At 46.0% G+C, this 20,137-nt stretch overlaps 1 protein-coding gene across 2 annotated transcripts in view; it reads right to left on the bottom strand.

Annotated features, from left to right (window-relative positions):
- Window positions 1-5,348: 5,348 nt before the first annotated feature.
- Window positions 5,349-20,137, bottom strand: part of LOC129706899 (CREB-binding protein-like) — a 126,724-nt gene continuing 111,935 nt past the window's right edge. For both annotated transcript variants that reach the window (XM_055651526.1, XM_055651525.1), the window contains exons 29-31: window positions 13,648-13,809; window positions 11,615-11,896; window positions 5,349-8,291 (exon numbers count right to left, since the gene is read on the bottom strand). In XM_055651526.1, coding sequence (XP_055507501.1) covers window positions 6,135-8,291; window positions 11,615-11,896; window positions 13,648-13,809 — 2,601 coding nt within the window. In that variant the 3' untranslated portion in view covers window positions 5,349-6,134. The remainder of the gene's footprint in view (window positions 8,292-11,614; window positions 11,897-13,647; window positions 13,810-20,137) is intronic.

Raw genomic sequence — 20,137 nt, forward strand, 5'->3', positions numbered from 1 at the left:
CTCATTCCGCACCGCTACCACTCTCTGAGTAAAGAAGTTCCCCCTCATGTTACACCTAAACTTCTGTCCCTTAATTCTGAAGTCATGTCCTCTTGTTTGAATCTTCCCTATTCTCAAAGGGAAAAGCTTGTACACATCAACTCTGTCCATCCCTCTCATCATTTTAAAGACCTCTATCAAGTCCCCCCTTAACCTTCTGCGCTCCAGAGAATAAAGACCTAACTTATTCAACCTTTCTCTGTAACTTAGTTTTTGAAACCGAGGCAACATTCTAGTAAATCTCCTCTGTACTCTCTCTATTTTGTTGACATCCTTCCTATAATTGGGCGACCAAAATTGTACACCATACTCCAGATTTGGTCTCACCAATGACTTGTACAATTTTAACATTACATCCCAGCTTCTATACTCAATGCTCTGATTTATAAATGCTAGCATACCAAAAGCTTTCTTTACCACCCTATCTATACGAGATTCCACCTTCAAGGAACTATGCACGGTTATTCCCAGATCCCTCTGTTCAACTGCATTCTTCAATTCCCTACCATTTACCATGTACGTCCTATTTTGATTTGTCCTGCCAAGGTGTAGCACCTCACATTTATCAGCATTAAACTCCATCTGCCATCTTTCAGCCCATTCTTCCAAATGGCCTAAATCACTCTGTAGACTTTGGAAATCCTCTTCATTATCCACAACACCCCCTATCTTGGAATCATCTGCATACTTACTAATCCAATTTACCACACCTTCATCCAGATCATTGATGTACATGACAAACAACAAAGGACCCAACACAGATCCCTGAGGCACCCCACAAGTCACCTGCCTCCAACCCGACAAACAGCCATCCACCATTACCCTCTGGCGTCTCCCATTCAGCCACTGTTGAATCCATCTTGCTACTCCTGCATTTATACCCAACAGTTGAACCTTCTTAACCAACCTTCCGTGAGGAACCTTGTCAAAGGCCTTACTAAAGTCCATATAGACAACATCCACTGCTTTACCCTCGTCAATTTCCCTAGTAACCTCTTCAAAAAATTCAAGAAGATTAGTCAAACATGACCTTCCAGGCACAAATCCATGTTGACTGTTCCTAATCAGACCCTGTTTATCCAGATGCTTATATATATTATCTCTAAGTATCTTTTCCATTAATTTGCCCACCACTGAAGTCAAACTAACAGGTCTATAATTGCTAGGTTTACTCTTAGAAACCTTTTTAAACAATGGAACAACATGCGCAGTACGCCAATCCTCGGGGACTATTCCCGTTTCTAATGATATTTGATATATTTCTGTCATAGCCCCGGCTATTTCTACACTAACTTCCCTCAATGTCCTAGGGAATATCCTGTCCGGATCTGGAGACTTATCCACTTTTATATTTTTCAAAAGTGTCAGTACTTCTTTTACTTTGAAACTCATAATATCCATAGCTACTCTACTAGTTTCCCTTACCTCACATAATTTAATATCCTTCTCCTTGGTGAATACCGAAGAAAATAAATTGTTCAATATCTCCCCCATCTCTTTTGGCTCTGCAGATAGCTGTCCACTCTGTCTCTCCAATGGACCAATTTTATCCCTCGTTATCCTTTTGCTATTAATATAGCTGTAGAAACCCTTTGGATTTACTTTCACCTTACTTGCCAAAGCAACCTCATATCTTCTTTTAGCTTTTCTAATTTCTTTCTTAAGATTCTTTTTACATTCCTTATACTCCTCAAGCACCTCATTTACTTCGTGCTGCCTATAATTATTGTAAAATAATAATTTTTGTAGATCTCCCTCTTTTTCCGAACAAGATATCCAATTTCCCTTGAAAACCATGGCTCTTTCCAATTTTTACTATTTCCTTTCAACCGAACAGGAACATAAAGATTCTGTACTTAAAATTTCCCCTTTAAATGTCCTCCATTTCTCTTCTACATCCTTCCCATAAAACAAAATGTCCCAGATCACTCCTTTTAAATAATTTCGCATCTCATCAAAGTTAGCCTTTCTCCAATCAAAAATCTCAACCCTAGGTCCAGTTCTGACCCTCTCCATAATTATATTGAAACTAATGGTATTGTGATCACTGGACCCGAAGTGCTCCCCAACGCATACCTCCGCCACCTGTCCCGTCTCATTTCCTAGCAGGAGGTCCAGCACTGCCCCAGTATTCCCAGTATTCAGTGGTGTGTGCCCACACCACGATCCAAGACAATCTCTGATGCTCGATAGGAGCGATGCAAGGCGTGACAGGATCGCAAAGGCGAGGTTGATGCACTTTAAGAAAGGCCGAGGTTGAATATCTGGAGTGATGCAAAAGCTGTTGTTATTGTGCTTCTGAGAATAAATGAATTACAATTGTAATATGCTGAAATCGGCACTTCTAGGCATTTGGAATTAACGTGGCATTAGTATAAATGGGCAGGTGGTGGTGGGTCGAAGGGCCTGTTTCTATGCTGTATCACCACCTCTTGAACATAGAACAGTACAGCACAGGAACAGGTCCTTCAGCCAACAATGTTTGTGCGAGGCATGATGCCAAGTTAAACTAATCTCCTCTCCATGCACGTGATCCTTATCCCTCCATTCTCTGCATATCCATGTACCTATCCAAAATGCTGTTTAACACAACTTTCGTATCTGCCTCCACCATCACAGTGCATTGTAGTGCCCACTACTCTGTGTAAACAACTTTCCCGTTATACTTTCCCCCTCTGACCATAAAGCTATGTCCTCTACCTGCTGACATTTCAACCCTGGGAAATAGGTTATGATTGTCTACCCTATCTACGCTGCTCATCATTTTATATACTTCCTATCACGTCTCCTCTCAACCTCCAATGTTAAGGAGAAAACAATCCAAGTTTGTCCAACCTCTCCTTATAGCAAATGGCCTCTAATCCTGTTACACTTCTTCTGCACCCTTTCTAAAGGTTCCACATCCTTTCTGCAACAGGGTTACCAGAACTGCACAAAATATCTCTATCTGTTTCATGGTAGGCTTGAATGCTTTGTGTAGCACCTTTGAACAATCTCGTCAAATTCACCTACAATCAGATTCAATCCTCCCATCCTAAACCATGCTAGAAATCACCATCTCTACAGCATCAGGTAACAGCGAGTTGTGGGATGAGGTCACCTCATGTGCTGCAGATGCCATACTGAGACAAGTTTCCAAAGGATTATTTATCAATGTTCCTCTCAAGTATCTTGGGAGGTTTGACATTAAGGGCACTGCATAACTAACAGAGTCATACAGTGCAGAAACAGGCCCTTCGCCCAACTCGTCCACGACAACCAAAATATCCTATCTATGCTAGTCCTATTTGGCTGCATTTGGCTCTATATATCCCTCAATATCCCTCATATCCCTCTAAACATTTCCTGCATATTTTTGGAACCTTGGCCTGAGATGAATAAAATTGAAATGCTGGCAAGAACTTTTACATTGAAACTCTCACCGTCTTTTGAGAAATAGAGTCATAGATTCATAGGGTCATACAGCACTGATAGAGGCCCTTTGGCCCACCTCGTCCATGCCAAATGCACCACCTAAGGTAATCCCATTTGTCTATATTTGCCCATATCCCTCTAAACCTTTCCTATCCATGTGCCTGTGCCTGTCCAGTGCCTTTTAAATGGTGTTATAGTACCTGCCGCAACTACCTCCTCTGGCAGCTAGTTCCACACACCCACTACCCTTTGTGTGAAAAAGTTGCCCCTCTGGTTCTTATTAAATATTTCCCATCTCATTTTAAATCTCTGCCTTCTAGTTCTTGAGTCTCCTATCCTGGGTAAAAAATTGTGCACTCACACAAATTATTCTCCTCATGATTTTATACACCTCTATAAGATCACCTTAGCCTCTTGTGCTCCAAGGAATAAAGTCCTAGCCTGTCCAACTTCTCCTTATAACTCAGGCCCTCAAGTCCTGGCAACATCCTCATAAATCTTCTCTGCACCGTTTCCAGTTAAAATACAATAAATACAAACTACTGCGTGCAAGCACTCGCGCACACACACACACATAACTGGGCATATGAAGTTATCTTCATGTTAATTCTAAAATAAGCATTTTCACAGAATTATCACAAATAAGCCACTTGAAAGCAGATAAACGGTGAAATCCTGTAAAATGAATGTCCTGGGGAATGAGAAAGCACGTTAAACAGACACCAGAAACCACAAAGTTTTCAAAAACCAAACATGTCACAGAAATCGAGGAGGAGAGAGAACAAAGACACAGTTGCTGCAGAATTTACACACATGATCCAATAATACAGGTTTTATTTTCATAGATTTTAAATGTGGTCTAGATAAGGTCAGATGAAAGGGATCTTGCACCTTAAAGCTTGCAAGGATCTCACAGAAGACAGACAGAAGATCTGCCTCCCAGTGTACATATGATCAATGCCACACAAAATCAACTCAAACAGAAACATATATAGAGCAAAAATAACCAATAACCCAAACACACACCCACTGACTTCAGTTGAATGTATCCAGTGTCCAGGTTTTAATATTCTGACTTATCACAGTTCAGTACTTTGTTGATTTTGCATAATTCAGAATCACATACATAAACACCTGCATGCAGGCAGCTCAGATTAACCTTCAACCGAAAGAACTAGGTAATCTGATGGAATCGGTCGGTCACTGTCACATCAGTAACCATCATTCTATACACTTGGCTGAAGTATAAGTTACACAAGTGGCGAGACCAGTGTGAGGCTGCATAGAAATCACGCCTTAAACTTTACACGCTGTATAAAAATTGTGGCATTCCAGAATTTTATTTCCTATTTTTATAAATGTTAATCGGCAAAACAAAAGCAAGACAGGTTACTGAAAACCTTGTGTTTGGGGTAAGCAAGGCTGGATTTCCCCAATCACAGGAATTGGTGACTATTTCTGGTAGTAATGTGTCACACAGGAGGGAAATGGTGTCCATGTGAGGATGTTTTTGCGTGTGTTTCTGATTGTTACACTTGCGCACATTTGTAATCGTGTATGTGGGTGCATTTGTGTGATTGTGTAGGCGTGCACTTTGTGTGGCTGTGTATATATGTATATTTGTGTGATTGTGTGTGAATGCTTATTTGCGTGGACGTCTGTATGCGAACGTGGCCTGAGATTGGGATCATGGAGCAGGTGTAGGCTTCTGTTTTAAAAGCACTACTTAAAGGTAAGCTCTTTCAATTCTGGAAAGCTGAATTTGGAGGTCTACACTTGGTGGGATTGATCGACACCTTTAACAGGGGTGGGGAGTGTTAAGGAGTAGATTTTAAACATATATTCCCTTTTATTTTTAAAAACATTGCTTTAAATACTAAAGAAGTACAAACCTGTTTTCTGTTGCACACAGTTTATTTAACAATATGGTATATAAGTAAGAAATGAGTTTTAACCAGTTTATACAGTGATTGAGTTTTGTTTCCTTATTTATAGTAATTATATAACTTGCATGATTTACACTATAATTGCTTTCTTCTCATTTCAAGTTTCACAGAGAATGAAGGAGGAAAAGGAAAGATATTTCTTCTATTAAAATCACCACAATCTATCAGTGATCATCCTAGTTTCACTAAAACCAGTTTATCATGAAACAAAGCAACAATTTCTACATCTGCAAGACAAGGTTTGGCTTTAGCCAGTACATATGTGCAATGGTCTATTCCTATCTATACAAATTCAATACTTGAAACGCCGCCCGCACAGACTTCACTATAGAAAAACCTTCCCAGAACACGGCAGAAAATTATTGGTATACATTATATGTTGCATTTTTAAGGAAAACTTTGTTCCTGGTTTTTAAACACAAAAATGCTTAAAGTCTGAAAAGTACAAAATAAAAAATATGAATAATATAATGAACGCATTCATTTCCATTTAAAAAACTCAGGCAGAGTCATTAGCAACAAAGGAAAACAAGAAACAAAATGAAAAAAAAAAAAAAAAAAAACTCGACCAGAATATGCAACCAGTCTGAACAAAAAATATATTCTTTGTATTTTAACAGCAAGTCATCCCAAAAAGTCTAAGGAAGTTGCAGTTCCTTCCAGGGGTCTGCACGGCCCCAGACAGCTGAAATTTTCAGTACAAAAAAAGTATCAGGAAAAATTTCTCCCAAAATGCTACAAGTTTTCTTCCACAAATTTTTCTAGTGTGTCACATGTAATGGTGGTGCTTGTTAGGCTGGAGGTGTCAGTGCCCAGTCCTAAGTCGCCAGTGGCGCTGTGTATAGCACTAATGCTTGGATTAGTCAGTTGTGGAAGCATTGCACTCTGTTCTGGGGTGCTAAAGTGTCCCTGATCCATGGGGTTAGCCTGGGATGCTGCCAGTCCAGGGTGCGGGGAGCCGGTCTGTGGCGAGATGTGGTGAGGGGAAGGCTGCGGTTGTATCCTGGGCGAAGGGCTGGAATGTGGAGGCTGGGACTGGGGCCGTGGGGAGGGCACCGGCTGTGGCGATCGCACCTGGTTGCTGAGGGAAGTGGCGATCTGCTGGTTCTGCAGGTGAGAAGGCTGCGGCTGTCCTGAGAGCATGTGCTGCTGGGGGCTCATGGGGTTGGGCTGTACTGACGAGCTCATCTGTTGCTTCATCTGCTGCTGCTGGAGGATGCGCTGCTGCAACGTCTGCTGGATGGTGGGAGCCCCCTCGCCCGCTAGCTGGTTCATCTGCCCCAACTGGCTGATTTGCCCCATCGGCATGTGTTGCTGCATGCGTTGTTGTGGCATGGCTTGTGGGTACGCTGGTCCTTGCGGTTGCTGGAACTGGGTATGACCCGCCATGCCTGCAGCCATACCAGCACCTTGCTGTTGCTGCTGCTGTTGTTGTTGGATGAGCTGCCTCCTGATCAGCAGATCCCGGTACTGGGGGTTGATGGCCGGCAGGTTGGGGTTGTGGCCGGGGTTCATCATGCTCATGGTTTGACTCTGGTTGTTCAGGCTGCCTAGGCCTTGCTGCTGCGGGGACAGGGCAGGTCGCTGGGCAGCTGCCTGCATGGGATTCAGGTTCTGCAGGGGGTTCTGCATACCGGCCTGAGCGTGCATGCCTGCTTGCTGCACCCGGGGCTGGGCCTGCGCTTGCATGCCGGGCTGGCTGGCCTGGTACTTGGCCGTTCGCTGCTTTATGAAGGCCGCCATTAGCTGCGGGTTGGACTTGAGGATGTTCAGCACCTGTTGTTGCTGTTGTGGGGAGCTGGGCGACTTCAGCGTCCGTAGCAGGTCCTGCAGCGCGTTGGGGGAGATGCTGCCTCGCGGCAGCTGCTGGGAACTGGGCATCCTCTGTCCGGCCGTGGTCTGCGGCGACATCTGCATGGCGCCCCTGGGCATGCCGGGCTGCAGGGGCTGCGACAACGTTGTCCCCTGTGGCCACTGCCCCGGCTGCATGCTTGGCATGGCTTGCCCCATCGGCAGCCGTGCCACCTTCATGTTGACCGGCGGCATCTGCCCCACAGGCCCCATCTGCTGCCCCATCATGTTCTGGCGCGCCATGCCCAGCCCGTTGTTCATGCTGGCCATCTGGTACAGGTGGTGCTGCTGCTGAGCCTCCAGCTTGATCTGTCTTGCCACCTCCAATGCCGCAGCGGGAGGGGGCTGTGTGGGTGGGGGTTGTGGCAGTGCCGGCACCTGGTTGGCGGGCTTCCCCTGCGGGACGGCGGCGGGGGGCTGAATCCTGGGCGGGTTGGGGAAGCCAGCTGGCAGGTTGTTGGACGGCGGGGTCTGGGGCTGGGGCTGGGGTTCGGGGGTCTGCGGCGTGCCCGGCGGCTGCTGTTGCTGCCCTGTGGGGGTGACGGGCGCGGCTGAGGTAGGGGACGGCAGGCTTTGCTGAGGCACATTCCCCCGCTGCATTGTGGCCATCCTCCTGCGCAGCATCTGTGCCTGCTGCAGCCGGTGTTGCAGCTGTTGCTGCCGCAGCTTGTGTTTGATATTGAGGCAGAAGGGCACGGGGCATTTGTTCTCTTGGCAGTGCTTGGCGTGGTAACAGCAGAGAGCAATCAGCTGCTTGCAGACGGGGCAGCCTCCGTTGGTCTTGCGCTTGCAGCCCTTGGTGTGTTGCACCACCCGCTTCATCTTCTGGCAGGACGGCAGCGAGCAGTTGGCGTTGCGGCACTGGCAGGCGTGCACCAGAGACTGGATGCAGCGCTGGATGCTGAGGCGCCGAGACTCCTGTGGGCTCTTGGACAGCGGGTCGGGCTGGTTGCCGCTCTCGTCGTCCAATCCCAGGCCCCACTTCACCATTTTGTGCTCGTGGCCTTTAATGTTATGGCAGTTGACACATAGATCGTAATCCTAGACACGGACAAAGGAAAGAGAGATGAAAACCACTGCATTATAATGAATAAAGAGTCTGAGTGTACAGCAAGCTCTTTGGCCCACCTTGTGCCTTACATGATGGATTCTTAGAACAGCTTGTATTGGAGCCTACCAGGGAGAAGGCAATTCTGGATTTAGTGTTATGTAATGAACCAGATGTGATAAAGGACCTCGAGGTTAATGAGCCATTGGAAGGCTGTGACCATAACATGGTCAGGTTTAATCTACAATTTGAGAGGGAGAAGAGTAGATCAGAGGTGTCAGTGTTGCAGTTGAATAAAGGGGACTATGTGGCCATGAGGGAGGAGCTGGCCAAAGTTGACTGGAAAGATACACTAGCAGGGATGACAGTGGAACAAAAATGGCAGGTGTTTCTAGGAATAATACAGAAGGTGCAGGATCAGTTCATTCCTCGGAGGAAGAAAGATTCCAAGGGGAGAAAGGGACGACCATGGCTGACAAGGGACATCAGGGATAGTATAAAAATGAAAGTGAAGAAGTACAACGTAGCAAAGATGAGCTGGAAGCAAGAGGATTGGGTAATGTTTAAAGAACAACAGAAGATAACTAAAAGGGGAGATGAGGTACGAAGGTAAGCTAGCAAGAATATAAAGCAGAATAGTAAAAGCTTCTTTAGGTATGTGAAGAGGAAAAAATTAGTTAAGACTACAGTTGGACCCTTGAAGACCGAAAAAGGTGAATTTATTATGGGGAACAAGGAAATGGCAGATGAGTTGCACAGGTACTTTGGATCTGTCTTCACTAAGGAGGACACAAACAATCTTCCCGATATAGTAGTGGCCAGAGGATCTGGGGTGACAGAGGAACTGAAGGAAATCCACATTAGGCAGGAAATGGTGTTGGATAGACTGATGGGACTGAAGGCTGATAAATCCCCAGGGCCTGATGGTCTGCATCCCAGGGTACTTAAGGAAGTGGCTCTAGAAATCGTGGATGCATTGGTGATAATTTTCCAATGTTCTATACACAGGATCAGTTCCTGTGGATTGGAGGATAGCTAATGTTATCCCACTTTTTAAGAAAGGCGGGATAGAGAAAACAGAGAATTATAGACCAGTTAGTCTGACATCGGTGGTAGGGAAGATGCTGAGTCAATTCTAAAAGGTGAGATAGCCGAACATTTGGATAGCAGTAGCAGGATCAGTCTGAGTCAGCATGGATTTACGAAGGGGAAATCATGCTTGACTAATCTTCTGGAATTTTTTGAAGATGTAAGTAGGAAAATGGACAAGGGAGAGCCAGTGGATGTAGTGTATCTGGACTTTCAGAAAGCATTTGATAAGGTCACACATAGGAGATTAGTGGGCAAAATTAGGGCACATGGTATTGGGGATAGAGTGCTGACATGGATAGAGAAGTGGTTGGCAGACAGGAAACAAAGAGTATGGATTAACGGGTCCCTTTCAGAACGGCAGGCAGTGACTGGCGGGGTACCGCAAGGCTTGGTGCTGGGACCGCAGCTATTTACAATTTACATCAATGATTTGGATGAAGGGATTTAAAGTAACATTAGCAAATTTGCAGACGACACAAAGCTGGGTGGCAGTGTGAATTGTGAGGAGGATGCTATGAGAATGCAGGGTGACTTGGACAGGTTGGGGGAGTGGGCAGATGCATGGCAGATTAAGTTTAATGCGGATAAATGTGAGATTATCCACTTTTGTAGCAAAAACAGGAAGGCAGATTACTATCTAAATGGCGTCAAGTTAGGAAAAGGGGGTCCTTGTACATTAGACTATGAAAGTAAGCATGCAGGTACAGCAGGCAGTGAAGAAAGCGAATGGCATGTTGGCCTTTATAACAAGAGGAATCAAATATAGGAGCAAAGAGTTGTACAGAGCCCCAGTGAGACCACACCTGGAGTATTGTGTACAGTTTTGGTCCCCTAATTTGAGGAAGGACATTCTTGCTATTGAGGGAGTGCAGCATAGGTTTACAAGGTTAATTCCCGGGATGGCGGGACTGTCATATGCTGAGAGAATGGAACAGCTGAGCTTGTACACTCGGGAGTTTAGAAGGATGAGGGGGATCTCATTGAAACATATAAGATTGTTAAGGGTTTGGACACGCTAGAGGCAGGAAACATGTTCCCGATTTCGGGGGAGTCCAGAACTAGGGGCCACAGTTTATATCAAGAATAAGGAGTAAACCATTTAGAACGGAGACGAGGAAACACTTTTTTTCACAGAGTGGTGAGTCTGTGGAATTCTCTGCCTCAGAGGGCGGTGGAGGCAGGTTCTCTGGATGCTTTCAAGAGAGAGCTAGATAGGGCTCTTAAAGATAGCGGGATATGGGGAGAAAGCGGGAACGGGGTACTGATTGAGGATGATCAGCCATGATCACATTGAATGGTGGTGCTGGCTCGAAGGGCCGACCAAGTTGGAATATAGGGCTAGTCTCACACTCTTCTAAATGCTTCCTCTCCTGAAATGTCGCTTGTTCATTCCCTCCCCTGATGCTGCCTGATCCAGCATTTTGTGCTTTACACAAGATTCCGGCATCTGCAGTTTCTTGTGTGTCCATCAATATATTTGTCCAAATGTCTTTTTAAAGTAATAATTTTATCTGCTTCTATAGCTTCCTCTAACAACTCATTCCAGATACAGACTACCCTCGAGTGAAAAAGTTGTCCCCGGTCCCTCTTATATCTCTCCCCTCTCACCTTAAGCCATTGCCCTCTAGTTTTGGAATTCTCTACCCTGGGGAAAAGACCGTGAGCATTTACTTTATCCATGCCCGCACACAATACTCCAATCGCCTCAAACCGAAGTATTAGAGCTGCAATACGACTTCCTGACATTTATACTCAATGCCCCGACCAATGAAAACAAGCGCATAAGTGGGTGGTACGATGGCGCAACGGTAGAGTTGCTGCAAACCAGCGCCAGAGTCCTGGGTTCAATCCTGATTATGGGTACTGTCTGTATGGAATTTGTACGTTCTCTCTGTGACCACGTGGGTTTTCTCCAGGTGCTCCGATTTCCTCCTACACTCCAAAGACGTGCAGGTTAGTAGGTTAATGGGAATCGGTAAAATTATCATTAGAGTGTAGTGTACTGGGTGATTATTGGCCAGTGCGTATTTGGCGAGCCAAGAGGCCCGTTTCCACGCTGTATAACTAAAGTCTAAAGTACCATTAGCCTTCTTTGCTACTTGTGTTAACACATTCAGGGATCGATGGAGTTGGACCCAAGGTCGTCCATAATGGCCGGTGACTAGTTTTCTTGGGTCCCTCTAATGGAGCTCAGTGAGGAACCATCATGGCAAGCGCTCCTTACCTCACACACCGTGCAGTGCCACCGTGTTTCCACGTGATGCTTGCACTCATTGCAAGTGTAAACGAAGCGGTCCTGGCCTTGGTTGTGCAGCTCCACCAGCATGCACATAGTGGACCACTTTGCCCGGCGCAGCGACGAGAACTCCAGGTGCTTGTCCCTGGCGATTGTTAGGAATGCGTCTCGGCCGTCCATCAAGTCACAGCCGAGCAGTGCGTCAGGGTCCACAACGGAGGGCAGGGTGTTCACCACAGGACCGGCATGGAAGTGGATAACAAAAAATACCTGAAAAACAGCCCAGCACCCTCATTACAGAGAAACAGCAGAAACAGGTAGATCAATGCAGGGGTGATGGTTAATGCTAGCTAGAAATTCAATGTGAATAGACACAAGGAACTGCTGGTGCTGGTTTACGAAAACAAATAAGACAAAGTGCTGAGTAACTCAGCGGGCCAGGCAGCGTAAGGGGAGGGAGTGGCTACGTGGCGTTTTGGGTCGGTGCCTTCTTTATGTGAAGAAAGATCCGAAATGTCACCTAACAGTGTTTTCCAGAAACCCGCTAAGTTACTCCAGCACTTTGTGGAGGAATCAATATTTTCAATGTTTTCAAACATTTAGGTTTTTGTTTGGGTGCCATCCAATCAAATCAGATAAATGCACAATCTAACAAACATAAGAACACAAAGCTTGAGCAAAGAGTCACCAGGCGCAAAATCATCATGGTAACTGCCTTACGATGTACAGATAGACCACAAAAGGCTGGAACAACTCAGCGGGAATTGGCATCTATGGAGAGAAGGAATCTTTGACGTCCGAGTCCCTTCTTCAGAATTAGACGGAGGGTTGTGGGAGGGGAATGGGGATGGATGAGGGGATGGAGAGAGGGCTACTTGAAATTAAAGAAGAACAACAAGTTGAGCAAAGAAAAAAATACCAGAGCGCAAAATAGATTCATGAGGGCAGGTGTGTAGATGGAGGCCGAGGCGATGTCTGATGGGGGGGGGGATAGTGAGTGTGCAAAGAGGAGGGAGGCATGAGGACTAGTGTATGGGTGGGGGGTAGCCCCGTAATTATAATAATCATAAGAATAGTCTATAATTATTACCTTTCTTCAGAGATGCTGCCTGACTCACTGAACAACTCCAGCACTCTGTGTCTTCTTTTGTAAACCAGCACTGCAGTTCCTTGTTTCTACAAAAAAATTTCGAGTTTGCCTTTGAAACACTAACATTAATTTAGCAGAGGATGAGGCAATTCTGTCCTCTCTGCCAGATAATCCTTTATCTCTCTCTCTCTCGCACAACACTCCAAAACCTTGGCTGCTGGAAACGCAGCAGTGGCTACCTCTGCGGTAATAAACAAAGCTGCAGCAGTTCTGCAAGGATTAAGCATTAACTGATGAGATATAATAGGATTAAGTAGGATTTTTCATAAACCTGAAATCTGATATGATAAGATTTTCCACCTTATAAAGGTTTTCTGGAGTTCTACTGGTGATGATTTCCCTCCGAGATGTCCACTCCCTACATCTGGGATGGATCTGTTTTTGCAGCCTCAAGAGGTTCTTACTCCACTCCATTCCACGTACTGAAACTGGACACCAGCAAACTGCTTGGTCAAGGGGGACGTATTTCATTGCAGATCAATTCGACCACAAGTACACTTACAAGGGAATTTGATGGACTTGGTTGTACTAGGGACTTGGGGGGCATTTTATTTATATTGTATTGCTTGTATTAAAGCATTGTATTGCTGCTTTATTTTTATATATTGAACTTCTTGTTATTTATTATAGTGTCTACTGAGGACTATGTACACATACCTCTTGTGTTGCTGCATGTAAGAATTTAATGATTCCATTTTGGAGCATATGACAATAAAACACTTTTGTCTAGACAGGAGTGCGGCCCTTCTACCTCCTTCACCCCAGTGACTACTAGCTTTCTTAATATTCAGCAGATATGTTTGAGTAGAGCATGATGTGAAAACAAAGCATTGCTCAGGGTGGCTGAGTTTAAATCGCATGTAGACAGTACCTCTTTATGCTTTTCCATCGTGGCATACAGCTTCTGTGACAAGTCATTGGCCACGTTCGGCATCCCAGGCTTTTTCTTGTTAGCTCGACTGATGCTGCTCTTATTCTTATTAGTTTTCTTATTGTTCTTTTTCTTTGCATTTTTGCTGTCTCCTTTCTTCCCCTGGAATATATATAAGAGGGCACTTAAATTACTTCACAGTAGTCTTTTTAGAGATTAAAGTACAAACTGCTGGAATCACTCAGCAGGCCAGGCAGCATCTCTGGAGGATATGGATAGGTGATTCGGGTCAGGACCCTTCAGACTTTTTACGGTTACTTTCTATGGAACGTAAAATATTTTACCCAACTTCTTACAACTTTGCTGCCAGGTGTATATAATCAAAAGGTAATCATGCTGGAATTCTGCATATTTATAAACACCTCTGTGAAGGAATTTACTCTTTCTGTATTAAACCACATGACCTTGCACCAAGCCAAGGGGTTGCACTTGAACAGAATATTGTAACAGAGGACTCCCTGGTCAATTCGTCCCTTCCCACCCGAACCACCCCCTCCCCGGGCACTTTCCCTTGCAACCGCAAGAAATGCTACACTTGTGGCTTTACCTCCCCCCTAGACCCCATTCAAGGACCCAAGCAGTTGTTCCAGGTGCGACAGAGGTTCACCTGCACCTCCTCCAACCTCATCTATTGCATCCACTGCTCTAGATGTCAGCTGATCTACATCGGTGAGGGCAAGCGTAGGCTTGGCGATCTCTTCGCCGAACACCTCCGCCCGGTCTGCAATAACCAACCTGATCTCCCGGTGGCTCAGCACTTCAACTCCCCCTCCGATTCCGAATCTGACCTTTCTGTCCTGGGCCTCCTCCATGGCCAGAGTGAGGACCACCGGAAATTGGAGGAGCAGCACCTCATATTTCGTTTGGGTAGTTTGTACCCCAGCGGCATGAACATTGACCTCCAATTTCAGGTAGCCCTTACTGTCTCCTCCCCTTCTCAGCTCTCCCTCAGCCCTCTGGCTCCTCCTCTTCCTTTCTTATTCCCACCTCCCCCCCCCCACCCTACATCAGTCTGAAGAAGGGTTTCGGCCCAAAACGTTGCCTATTTCCTTCGCTCCATAGATGCTGCTGCACCCGCTGAGTTTCTCCAGCATTTTTGTCTATCTTCCATTTTCCAGCATCTGCAGTTCCTTCTTAAACATTGTAACAGAGGGATCTTGCGGATCCAAGTCAACCACTCCCTGAATGTGACAACACAAGTAGATAGATTGGTAAAGAGGGTGGCTGGCGCTGACGATGGCTGCTACGGTGTACTGCTCCTTGCTGTTTTGTATGTGTTTGTTTGTTTGTGTCTTCTGTGGAAACCTCACAAAGATCACTTTCACAAGGGAGATACTAATTTACATCAGACATACGATACCTCCAAACATCGTTCAGGTTTATTCCACTCGCTGGATTATTTGGACATACTCGTTGGCGGGGCTGTGGCTGTGTTCAAGGTCGAGAGACGGAGAAGGACACGTGGGAAGTGCTCTGGAGCACCCACCCGACTCCGGCGACGAGGATTACGCACACCGCTCTCGAGTATATTCCTTGCAAATCTACGTTCTCTCAACAACAAAGTGGACGAACTGCAACTCCTGTGCCAAACAACCAAGAACTTCTCTCGAGCCGCAGCCCTCTGCTTCACCGAGACCTGGCTGTGTGAGTTGACCCCAGACAATGCGCTGCAATTGGCTGGCTTTCAACTACACAGAGTGGACTGCGCAGCAGAAGCAGCGAGAAAATCAAAAGGCAATGGAATATGCTTCTACACTAACCAGGACAGGTGCAGCGACATCACAGTACTGTCTAACATCTGTTCTCCCAATCTAAAATCCGTCTTTATAAACTGCAAACCTTTTTATTCTCCGAGGAATTTACCTCTTTTATTCTCATTGGAGTTTACATCCTCCCCCAAGCCTGCGTACGTGAGGCGCAAATGCAACTCGCTGACCGGGTCATGAGAGTAGAGAGTGACTTCCCGGACTCCATGGTCATTGTTTTGGGAGACTTTAACAATGCTAACCTCGGCCAAGACCTTCCAAAGTACAGACTTCAAGTTACCTGCCCCACCAGAGGGGAGAGAACACTCGATCACTGTTACACTTCAATCGAGAACGCATATCACTCTGTTCCCCGGGCGGCTCTGGGTCTCTCTGATCATTGTTTAGTTCAACTTATTCCCACCTGCAGGCAGAAACTAAAATCTGCTAAGCCTGTGGTCAGAACAATGAAAAGGTGGACAAACGAGGGCATTGAAAACCTACAGTCCTGCTTTGACTGCACGGATTAGAATGTGTTCAGGGAAGCCTCGATGAGCGTACAGACACTGTGATCTGGTTCAACAACGACAAGCCCTGGTTTACAGCAGAACTCAGACAGCTGCGCTAAAGGAGGCCTAGAGCGGGGATGCAGACCTCTACAGGCAGGTCAAGGACAAGCTGAGAAGAAGAGTCAGAGCTGCTAAGGAATGGTACTCTGAGAAGTTGAGGAGCAAGTTCTCAGCTAGTGAATCTTCTTCAGTTTGGAAGGGCTTGCAAGAAATCACCAGCTACAAGAGGAAAGCACCCGCTCCTTGGACAATCAACAGCTGACCAATGACCTGACTGAGTTCTACTGCAGGTTCGATAAGCAGAAACTTAACCCTGGTACCCCCTCCCCAACCAACACTTCACACCTACTCATAGCCTGACTCCAGTTTGCAAAGACTGGACCCTTCCCCACCCACTTCTCCCTAACCACCACTTCACACCTACTCATAGCCTGACTCCAGTCTGCAAAAACTGGACCCTTTCCCACCCATCCCTCTCCAATCACCACTTACAGCCTGACTCCAGTCTGCAAAGACTGGGCCATCGTCCACTACCCGCCCCCTCCTTGCTGCCCAACATCAGTCAGGCCACTTCTCCATCACTAACAATAGAAATTGGGGAGGGCGAGAGGCTGTTCAGAAGACAGAAAAGCCGGAAATCTTCAGGACCAGACAATGTTTCCCCCTCTACCCTCAAGCTCGGTGCTGATCAACTGGCACCAGTCTACACAGACATTTTCATCCAGTCCTTGCAAACCTGTACTGTCCCTGCCTGCTTCAAACCTGGTGAGACCACACCTGGAGTATTGCGTACAGTTTTGGTCTCCATATCTGAGGAAGGACATTATTGTCATAGAGGGAGTGCAGAGAAGGTTCACCAGACTGATTCTGGGGATGTCAGGACTTTCATATGAAGAAAGACTGGATAGACTCGGCTTGTACTCGCTAGAATTTAGGAGATTGAGGGGGGGATCTTATAGAAACTTACAAAATTCTTAAAGGGTTGGACAGGCTAGATGCAGGAAGATTGTTCCCGATTTTGGGGAAGTCCAGGACAAGGGGTCACAGCTTAAGGATAGAGGGGAAATCCTTTAAGACCGAGATGAGAAAAACATTTTTCACACAGAGAGTGGTGAATCTCTGGAACTTTCTGCCACAGAAGGTAGTTGAGGCCAGTTCATTGGCTATATTTAAGAGGGAGTTAGCTGTGGTCCTTGTGGCTAAAGATATTAGGGGGTATGGAGAGAAGGCAGGTACGGGATACGGAGTTGGATGATCAGCCATGATCATATTGAATGGCGGTGCAGGCTCGAAGGGCCGAATGGCCTACTCCTGCACCTATTTTCTATGTATCTATGTATGTATCTCCACTATTGTCCCTGTACACAAAAAGACAAGGATTACTGGTCTTAATGATTACAACCTGTCGCACTGACCTTTGTAGTCATGAAGACACTTGAAAGACGTGCTGGCCAAGCTAAAAAATATTACAAACCCCCTGCAGGACCCTCTGCAGTTTGCATACCAAGGCAATAGATCGGTGGATGATGCAGTCAACCTGGGACTGCACTTCATCCTCCAGCACCTAGACCGCCAGGGGACCTACACAAGGATTTTTTTGTGGATTTTAGCTCTGCATTCAACATCATTGTGCCAGAGCTATTACACTCTAAACTCTCCCAGTTGACTCTGCCTGAACCCCTCTGTCAGTGGGGCACCAACTTCCTGACAGACAGGAAGCAGCATGTGAGGCTGGGAAAGCACATCTCGGACCCGTAGACCCTCAGCATAGCACCGCAAGGCTGCATGCTCTCCCCACTCCTCTACATCAAGGACTGCACCTCCACAGACTCCTCTGTCAAGCTTCTCAACTTTGCGGATGACACAACCCTTATTGGACTGATCCAGGATGGGGAGGAATCTGCCTACAGACAGTAAGTGACACAGCTGGTGTCCTGGTGCCTTCGTAACAACCTGGAGCTCAATTCTTTTAAGACAGTGGAATTTATAGCAGACTTTAGGAGAGCTCCCCCTCCCCTCCTCCCACTAACAATCAACAACACCACAGTCACATCTGTGGAATCTTTTAAGTTCCTTGGAACCATCATCTCCAAGGACCTGAAATGGGGGGCCTCCATCGACTTCACAGTCAAAAAGGTCCAACAGAGGATGTACTTCCTGCGGCAACTGAGGAAGCACAATCTGCCACAGGCAATGATGGTCCAAATCTATACAGCTATCGTAGAGTCTGTCCACACCTTCCCCATCATGGTCTAGTTTGGCTCAGCCACCAAGCACAACATCCGGAGGCTGCAGCGAATCGTCCGATCAGCTGAGAAAGTTGTTGGCTGCAACCTTCCCCCCATTGACGAATTGTACACTGCAAGAGCCAGGAAGCGAGCGGGTAAGATAATCTCTAACTCCTCACCCTGGCCACAAACTCTTAGAAGCACTTCCCTCTGGAAGGCAACTCCGGACGGTCAAAACCGCCACAGCCAGAGTACTATAAAGCTGCAACATACCTTCCTAACTCTCATACCCGACGGATGAAGACAAGTGTACTGAATGAATGAATACGTTTATTGGCCAAGTATGTACACATACAAGGAATTTGCCTTGGTGCTCCTCTCGCAAATAACAACACGACATACAATAACAATTAAGAATGACGCATAAAACATGAATAATAAAACATTTAACTGTAATCCATCAGGTATGAGAGTTAGGAACGCATGTTGCAGCTTTATAGTACTTTGGTTAGGCTGCATTTGTAGTATTACATGCAGTTCTGGCCGCCCTATTACATGGAAAACGTGAAAGCTTTGGGGAGGGTGCAGAAGACATTTACCAGAATGCTGCATGTATTTAGAGGTTATTAGAGGTTGGACAAACTTGGATTGTTTTCTCTGGAGCCTAAGAGGCTGAGACGTGACATGATAGAAGTATAAGAGAGGCATAGATAGGGTAACCAGTCAGAACCTGGGGTAGAAACGTCTGGGTACCCAGGGTAAAAATGTCAGACTAGAGGGTATAGGTTTAAGGTAAGAGGGTCCAAGTTTAACAGCGGTGTGCAGGGGAAGTTTTATTTTTACAGAGACGTGGCGCCTGGTGTAAGCTGCCAGTGTTCGGGTTGGGGTTAGATATGAAAATCTCCAAAGAGTGCTTTGCATAGGCATGTGAATATGCAGCAGTATGGGTCACAAGCAGGCAGAGGAGAGTAGTTTAACTTGGCATCATGTTTGACACCGACATTGTGGTTCCTGTACAACTGCAATAGGACCTCCTTGCTCCTAAACTCAAATCCTCTCGCAATGAAGGCCAACATGCCATTAGCTTTCTTCACTGCCTGCTGTACCTGCATGCTTACTTTCAGTGACTGATGTACAAGCACACCCAGGTCTCATTGCACTTCCCCTTTTCCTAATCTGACACCATTCAGATAATAATCTGTCTTCCTGTTCTTGCCACCAAAGTGGATAACTTCACATTTATCCACATTATACAGCATCTGTCCACTTACCCAACTAATCCAAGTCACCCTGCGGCCTCCACACATCCTCATCACAGCTCACAAGTCACCCAGCTCCGTGTTATCTACAAACTTGTAGATGTCACATTTAATTCCCTCATCTAAATCGTTAATATATATTGTAAATAACTGGGGTCCCAGCACCGAGCCTTGCGGCACCCCACTAGTCACTGCCTGCCATTCTGAAAAGGACTTGTTAATTCCTACTCTTTGCTTCCTGTCTGCCATCCAGTTCTCTATCCATGTCAATACCCTACCCCCAATACCATTGCACACTAATCTCTTGTGTGGGACCTTATCAAAGGCTTTTTGAAACTCCAGATACTCCACATCTACTGGCTCTCCCTTATCCATTGTACATGCTACATCCTCAATAAATTCCTGATTACTTAAGCATGATTTCCCCTTCATAAATCCATGTTGACTTTGTCACTGCTTTCCAAATGCGCATCTGTAACATGTTTAACAATCGACTCAAGCATCTTCCCCACTACCGATGTAAGGCTAACTGGTTTATAATTCCCCAATTACTCTCTCCCTCCTTTCTTAAAAAGTGGGGTTACATTGGCTACCCTCCAGTCCGCAGGAACTGATCCAGAGTCGAGCAT

The sequence above is a fragment of the Leucoraja erinacea genome, chromosome 20 (genome assembly GCF_028641065.1).
Source record: "Leucoraja erinacea ecotype New England chromosome 20, Leri_hhj_1, whole genome shotgun sequence".
NCBI classification, from domain to species: Eukaryota; Metazoa; Chordata; class Chondrichthyes; order Rajiformes; family Rajidae; genus Leucoraja; species Leucoraja erinaceus.